General features: G+C 27.4%; 1 protein-coding gene across 1 annotated transcript; it reads left to right on the top strand.

Annotated features, from left to right (window-relative positions):
* Positions 1-5,080: 5,080 nt before the first annotated feature.
* Positions 5,081-5,431, top strand: LOC129971898 (ribosomal protein 63, mitochondrial-like). The gene has a single exon (XM_056085876.1). The coding sequence runs from the start codon at positions 5,081-5,083 to the stop codon at positions 5,429-5,431; it is 351 nt and encodes a 116-aa protein (XP_055941851.1).
* The last annotated feature ends 3,387 nt before the right edge of the window (positions 5,432-8,818 follow it).

The following is an 8,818-nucleotide window of genomic DNA, read 5'->3' as shown; positions in this document are numbered from 1 at the left end:
AGTCCTCTCGTAATTTTTGTTGATACTGATATCGTTTGGAGGTATTTACTTTATCCAAGGTCTCTTGAATGAACATCGAGGGAATCAGTGGAGTTAAATCATTCGGATCTTCCGATCTCGTGTTTCTTGTAGTAAATTCTCTGGTTTTCACATAGGCATTTTTTTTAAGACACAGATGGGACACACATAATGGAACTACATAACAGAAGAGATGTTACAAGTTGCAGCCCTCAGCGAGTAACAACTAAGATGAATCATGTGATTTTGAAGGCTTTGCAGCCAGCGTTTCTTTCAGAAGCTAAAATATATTGATCATCTCACCCGATAGACTTCGCGAAATTGGTGCACAGCTATTTCGTAATCAACGGAACTCACCTCAGCCAATCACTGTTATTTTTTTACATCCCCCCATCAATCAGAAATAGGAGCGCCACATCTTGGAATTAGAGAAAAAGGAATCTGAACATTACAATACTTAATTTCCTTTTTATTTAATTGCAAAAATTAACTATTATGAGTTATTTTGAAGCCAAACTAGAGAATTGGGATTTTCTCCCATTTCGGATGTCTTGTCCCTCTCCTGTCGGCAAATTTCTGCCGCCAGTACTGAGAAAACTCCAGATCAAATTTGATGCAATTAATTAGTTTCGTTTTCGAATTATTGCATTTACATGTTTTTAAAAGTACAGACCGTTAAGAAATAAGTTAAATTGAAGATACAATATTGCGAAATTTAGAAAATAAATGACCGAGCAGTTACGTTTTTAATAGTGCTATGTCATGGGATTGATCCTCATTAGAAGCGTTCATGTACACATTGCGTAAAGTATATGTATGTCAATTAAAATAACATGATTTTTAAAATCTGATAATTTGCCAGAATAATGAACATAGCTATGTTTATACGATTTAAAAAAAATTAAATAATCCGAAATTTCTGGCAAACCAACTGGTCGCCAAAGGCGATTAGATCCCCTTCATCGTTGGGAAAAGGTCTCAGTAGTTAAAAAAATCTATGAAAATTAAATAATGTAGTCTGCTATGTTTAGATAAGCGTCTTTGAAAAATAAGTATTTACACTTTAAATTGCCATATAAAACATCGCCATATAAATTATTTCAGAAATTCAAAGCTGACTTTTCTGTATTGGAAAGATCCATGTACACAATAAACTGAGCATATGAAAGAAATTAAAACAATATTTTTTTAAATATCTGACAATTTGAAGGAATCATAAAAAATAGCTATCAAGTTAATTGAAATTAAATATAGCAAATATCGCCAGGGAACCAGCTGTGCGCTAACTTCCTCATCGGTAAGGGAAGAACTCGGTAATGTTACATTAGCAAGAACCATTTATAAATCAACGAAACACTTTATAATATTTACTCCAAAGTTTTTGACAATATAAGTATTTACACTTTAAACTGGCATATAAGATACTTTTTCGCAATAATTATTTCAAAAGTTGCAAGATGAAGTAACCTTAATGTCGAGCTAAAATACTAAAGGCTGGCACATATTTTAATTATTTAATTGAGTATTTTAAGAAATAATAAATTAAGAATAATAAATAGCAGAAATACACAGCTACCTAGAAATGGTCCCCAGAATAACATATGCAAATTTTATGTCATAAATGTTTAATAATATAAAATTATTTTTTTGAAGAAATCATTAAAACACAGTTTTACGAAACATTTAATTTTTAGCAATCTTGAATCTCGGTGAGCCAGCTAATCACCCAAATGCGGCTAGCAAGAAATAAGAATTCATTCATTAAAAGAAGTTTGCGAAATAAAGTTTATTTAGTATTATTTCATTAAAAATTGTTTTTTATTTAACTATTTTTGTTTTTCTAAATTCAGTTGTATGGATGCATTTCTAAAGAAATCAAAAATGCCTTAATCCTCTAAATCAATAAACCATATTTTTTTTTCCTTCTTCACACTTCTCTAGAAATAATTTATATTAATTTCTATATTTTTCTAAGAAATGTCTACATAAAATTCCCTTACATTTCAAAAGCCGTTTTTACAAATAATGGTTTATGCATTTTAAAATTCATTGATTAAAATTAAATCAAAGAAAATTATACATAAAATCAAATTAATGTACAATAAGATAGTTCCTTGGATACAAAGGCCATTCCTTTCCTTCTTTCTTTTCAACAGACTGTAAATGTTTTTATTCAATAAACAGGATAAGAATTCTTTTTAAAAATTATTGGATGATGAAAAAAGATTAATTTTAGCATATGCATTATTTAGATTATCTGGAGATTTTATTCTGCATATTAAATACAAAATCCTGTTAATGGAAAGATAAACATATGTTAAAGAATTAAAAGAAAAGATGATTAGGTTTACGAAAAACAGCACATATTTAAGTCTTTCCTTTTAATATTAGACAGTGTAGTTTGAAATAATTTTTAACAAACATGATTTTTTTTCAGAGGAACAATATAAATATAGGAAGTTCCTAGCAAAATGAATACAGTAAATCTATTTCGTGTGGGAGGGTGAAAGGAAAATATTTGAAGGTGCACATTAACTTAAGAGGCCTGCTTATTTCTTTTTATCAAGTTGCAAGCAACAAGGTTGTGTTTGAAAGAACTGTTGAATGAAATGATTATTTAAATTCCTTTGCAATATAGCAATTTTTATTCATTTCAGTTAGTTATTGAAAGATCTAAAATAACACTTAGCAACTTGTAATTTAATTTATAAAAATATATTATTAACTATATATAATAGTTTTAAAGTTCTTATATTACTATGCATAAAAAGTATTTTCTATAGCAGCAATTAGACATCTTATATCTATATAAATTTTCTTTTTTGCCTTTCTACAATTCTTCTTAAAGTACAGCATATACCATATTCCCCCAATATCTTTGTATGGATCAGCTTTGATTAAAATTCGGAACAGTAGAAAGAAAAGAAAGGGAAGTCTCGCTTCCCTTTCTTCTAATAATTCTAACAAAACAAAGGAATAGAACTTCTAACAAAACAAAGGAATAGGGAACAAACTTTCTTGCTTCAAAAATATCAGTACTAAATCGCTTTAAATTCGAAATCTCTCCAGTCGGACAAATTCTATCGGACATCTTTATCTTCTATCTATAATGTAAATAAATATGTAGCGATTGGCGAAGATGGGGACCGAACTCGTAATGTTTGGGTTAGTAGCCGAGTAACAAGACCACAAGATAAAAGTAATTACTCATGTCCGATAGAATTTGACTTATAAAGCTATTTATCTGACTTATAAAGCTTCATCACATTACTTCCATTGGACAGATCGTATCGATTGTTATTTTCTAACGTGATCCAAGACCTGTAATCGAAATATCACCAGTAAGCTCATGTCAGAGATTTGAATCACACCTCTTTCTCTAGGGGTCCTTTGATATTGGTTTGATACGAGCCGTTATTACGTCACCAATATCAAAAAGTCACAAATACCAGTGATCAATACTTTTCAAAGAGCGGTGTGATTCAAACCCTTGATACGATCTTACTGGTGATATTTCGATTATATATCTTGGATCACTATAGAAAGTAACATTCGATACGATCTGTCCAATGGAAGTAATGTGGTGAAGCTTTATAAGTCAGATAAACAGCTACGGGACATGAGTAATTACTTTTATCTTGTGGTCTTGTTACTCGGCTACTAACCCAAACATTACGAGTTCGGTCCCCATTATCGCCAATCGCTACATAATTATTTACATTATAGATAGAAGATAAAGATGTCCGATAGAATTTGTCCGACTGGAGATATTTCGAACAAAACAGAAAAGGAGAAATCTGTGAATGGGTTGAAAAGTGAATGGACCGGTTATTCTTATAATTATCGTATCATTGAATTGCATATCACTGAAATTTATCAGAGCGGTGACTTTACTGGAAAGTTCAAAGCTCGAAATCACCGCTCCACTTTAGGGGAGTGACCTTGACTGTCCGACATTCGCATTTGACAATGCACTATTCCATACAAATTAATTTAATTGCTTGTAACATGACTGACTTTGATTACGTATATTCTGTTTACTGCTGGCGCCATCTATTGGTCGAATACAGAACTAAATTAAAAATTTTAAAGAAATGATATATATATTTAATTCAAATTTTTCAGAAAATGGTTTACTCCAATAAAAAATTAAATAAATAGTTTTGAGAAAAAAAAATCAAATTTAAGAAGTAATCTGAAATAGATAAATTAATTCAATCACACGTTACTTAAATTAGTAAATTAAGTATTAATTACAATTAATAAATTTTAAATTTAATACTAACTAATAATTTTTATTTAATAATATTTGAAATAACAGATATTTGGGACAAATATTTTCAAAATAACAATAGCAAAATTAGTTGTTATTCAAAAAATCGTGATTATGCATCTCTAGTCATCCCTAGAAAAAGAATGTATTTGAAGTCGATTCCTTTTTTTTTTTGTGTGTGTGTTTTGTTAAGTATGACTCAAATTTGAACTTAAAAGGAAACTTTGAGCTAAAAACGGAAATTTTGAAGAAACAATACATAAAAAAACTTATATTCTTTCAAAACATTTAATGTTCATTTAAAGTTCCATAAAAGTGTGATTGAAATTTAGAATAGACAATAGTTATTTAGAATAGACAATTAAAAATAACAATAACAAAAATAGTTGTTATTAAACCCTAAAATTAAGCAATCCTGTTTGTCCGTAGTGAATTTTATTTATGAGTTCTGTTTTCTTTGCATCGCATTTCTGGAGATTTTTAATTGAATGATTTCACAAGGTTGTATAAAATACAGAAAGAAAAAAAAAATGAAAGCGTCTATTGTTTTAAAATTCATGTCACAAAATAATTTTTTTGATGAATACGCGTATTTATTTGCAAGATGAAAATACTTGAAGATTGATGGAAGCCTGATTACAACTCAACAAATTTGGTGGATATTGTCTCATGTAAATAAACAATTTCATTTTTGTAATAGCAGAAGCTAGTGAAACACTCTCCAACTTTAACTAAACAAATTCAATGATAACCATATATTCTGTTTCTTAATTTTATTGCTTGTTAAATATGAAGCTAACTACCATCTTATTTAAATATAAATTTGTGAAAGGTATACCCGGTAATATATGGATTGGTAAACATCGCTTTGTGCCTCCGGTGACAAGGAAAGTCAGATTAGAGATGTGGAAGAAAATGATGATTGAAGAAGAAGTTATGATGTATTTAAAGAATCCCTATGTAACAGAGGAACAGGAGAAACTTTATCTTGAACAGAATGAAAAACCTCAAGAGAAAGTGTTCATCGAAAAAACATCGACATTGAAACCGCTGAAAGAAAGAAGTGTTGCATACCATTTAAATAGATTAAATCATAATCGCCCATGGGGTGACCATGAATATGAACCTGATCTGAAATAATGAGATTTTTGCTTATTTATTAGTGTTATATAATGTAATGGATCACTGAAACATCAATATTTGTAAACTTCATATCTGGAATAATATTAAGCTTTTAGAATTATGCTTCAAATAAAAGTTATTTGATAATTATTCTATTAAATAATTTGTTATATTTATTTCATATGTTTTTTGTGAGAGACACTTATATGGCTGATACTAATTAATTTTAATACCGATTGTAATTTTCTGTTCTATTGAAATAAGTTATAAAATATTTATATATATTTTTCACTCTGTAATCAGCAAGTATATAAGGAATTTTCCTTTTTTTCTTTAAAATTTCTGTTTGGCTTACCCTTATAAAAATGTGAGAAATATTTCCCTAATTATTCAATAATCTTGTGAGTGGTATGCCCTAAAATAGACCATTGTGTCAAAAGATCATAAAATACCAATTTCTAATTATTTATTTATATTTTATACTAATGATAAGAACAAGCCATAACTTAATAGATCCATTTTTATTATTAATTTAATCTCAATCAATTTTGATAATTTATATCCTATATTAAATCACTTTCACATATTTTCTAGCCTTAAAATCGTTTTTTTTTTTTATTATTTCCTTTTTTTTCTTCTTTTTTTTAGTGTTTTCAGCTAAAAGAAATAATTACCTTCACCTATGTTCAAATTACCCTGAGAGACCTGCAAATAATGTTTATTATGAGATGGCTTGGTTTAATTATAGTGCCTTTATTTTCAGTATTTGAAAATAATACATATTAATTCATTGCAAATTGTTACTTTGATATTAATATGATTTTACGTTTCTAAATGGAGCATTTTATTTGATGATTACATTTAGATACATTGGCCCTCTTCATTTCCATTGAAATATTATTTTAGAATGCTGAATATTATATACTTAAATAAGTGTAGTAACATTCCAGAAATAAAATTGAATGGTGCATTGTAATCAATGCTGAGTGGAAAATGATAGAAAAATGAATCCATTTTATTATTATCTTTGTTTTGATTATTACAGTAGTATTAAAGACTTAAACTTGTATAATTTGATAAACCATATTTACAAATACTATTTTGATGTTTTACAGTAAAGTTACAGCAATTTTGAAAAATTTAATATTTAAAAAAGGTGATAGATGTTCCTCATATCCTGAATATGGAAGAAAATAAGACATAAAAAAAAGACATAATACTACTGCAGTTGTGATTTCTTATATTTAATAAATAATATTATTAAAGATTTGGTAGAATAACAAATCTTTAACAATATAAATAAGTATTGTTCTGTGCTTTCATATAAAAAAAAGTAATAGACATACTTCAGCACTAAACAAGTGAAATTCATCAAGTATTTAAAAAAATCTTAGATAAAAGCTTTATCCAAATGGGGCAGTTAAGTGATATTTTGTCATTTTCAAACTACAAGAAAATTTATTGATGAACTTTTAAATTTTGAACTATGAGCAGATGATGAAGTTGAACTGGTTTTTCCTTCTCAAAACTTCCACACGTATCAGCAAGATGATAATTGACCGGCAAAAGATTTATTGAGCACAATTTTCTTATACTTGCTATTTCTTTGGCAGATTGAGTCTGTAGTGCATAGTATTTTAGTTATGAAATAAAATGTTTGTCACTATATTCCTTGAATGGGCAATGAATGAAAATAAAAGTAAGGGTGATTGATAATGACTCGACTTGATTTTCAGTGCCACTTGGCAAGCATCAAGAATGAAGATCAATTCATATTAAAAGTGAAATTAGAAATAGTTCATATCTTATAAAAAGTCTAATTACAGAATATATTTTCAGTAAGTTTTTTTTTTTTTTTTTTTTTTTCATAATTACTGTGAAACATAAGGAAGGTTTCAGTGAATATTTTTTAACAATTTAATAGTTAATTTTTTTTTTAAAATTACAAACATTATGTTTCCATATTGTTCTTTTAAGTTCATTGTAAGTTACCCTTAGAACATTCCTTTTGATATTTAACTGTTCTAATATAAACAAAATGTAAAGAAAAGAATTTCAGTATCCTATATTACTGATGCTTTTGTAAGCTAGCAATTTTCTATCTAGGTAAATAGGAAAACTATAAAGGATAATGGAAGTATAACTATAGATTATAAATGTGAAACTATAAAAAGTTGATACTGTCCATTAAGTGGAATTATTTTAGACATGCACATGTGTAGATAAGAATATCCTGAGTGCTTCCATTCTTATTGAATGGCAACATAGTTGATTTAATATGGATAATTTGAAATGAGATTGAAAACTTTATTTGCATCCAAGTTAGCACTGTCAATTTTTTAAATCATGTTTAATATTTTACCACTCTTAAAATTATTAAAAATGTATTTAAAAAATTAGCTTTTGACATTTAAAAAATAATTTTGTATGATCTGTTATATTTGGAAAAATATATAAATAAATAAACCTACAAGATTTAAAAATTGTTTAGTATTATTTATATTTTCATCTTCCTTAAAAGTAAATGTCTGTCTATAATTACTCTATTGGGTAGACTGTGCTGAACATAGAATTACCAAATTTGGCAGAAATGTACCTTGGGGGAAAAATAATGTACATTTTGAAGTGATAAATTTAATTACAGTTTCTTTTTGATGAAATTTTGGCAACTCATTTTCCTCATAACTTTTGAAAAAGATATTGTATAAAAAGTAATTTTACACTATTTTAAAAGTTAAAAAAATTATCTTTTTTATCATATTAACTTTGTTTTCATGGAATTTTTTTTTGAATATTATGCATATTTTGCACCAATACTTTTTATTGTTGCAATGAAATTCAAAGAATTTTCATTGTTTTAAAAATATTTTCTTGCATTTTTAACATTAAGGAATGGAATTTCCATTTATACAGTCAACTTTCTTTGCTGTGTCATAATGAATTTTTGCTCTTTAAAAATTTTATTTCATTAAATTTTTCTTGGATCTGTAATCAAAGGTCAATAAGATATAAAGTACTGTATTAAAAAATATATTTGTTAAACTGATTGATTATTCTTCCTATTCTTTAATTTGAATTATTAGCATGTTTTAATTCAGCTATCATGTTAAACCCTTGAACTGCAATTTATTTTAGTTTGCTGCTCTGGTAAGCAATTTAATTTTCATTGTTTTAAGGGAGAAATTGTTATAACTTACTGTTTTTTTTTTTTTTCCCTTCTTCCTGCAAATGAAATTCTTTATTATATGGAAGATCAAATTACGCCGAGCAGTGTTTTTTTTCTTCCTTTTTTATAAAATTGTGTTTTTTCGGAGGAAATATTTAGATACGAGTCACATACTGATTACATGAATATTTTTCGACCTTAACTATATATGAACTGGGCATTTAAAGAAAAGTAACCAT

Source organism: Argiope bruennichi, chromosome 6, assembly GCF_947563725.1.
Source record: "Argiope bruennichi chromosome 6, qqArgBrue1.1, whole genome shotgun sequence".
Taxonomy (NCBI): domain Eukaryota; kingdom Metazoa; phylum Arthropoda; class Arachnida; order Araneae; family Araneidae; genus Argiope; species Argiope bruennichi.
The sequence above is the reverse complement of the archived record's forward strand: the minus strand, read 5'-3'. Positions and strand labels throughout refer to the sequence as shown.

What these genes read in the sequence shown, in the direction of transcription:
- LOC129971898 (XM_056085876.1), top strand. Translation starts at nt 5,081, where the DNA reads ATGAAGCTAACTACCATCTTATTTAAATATAAATTTGTGAAAGGTATA.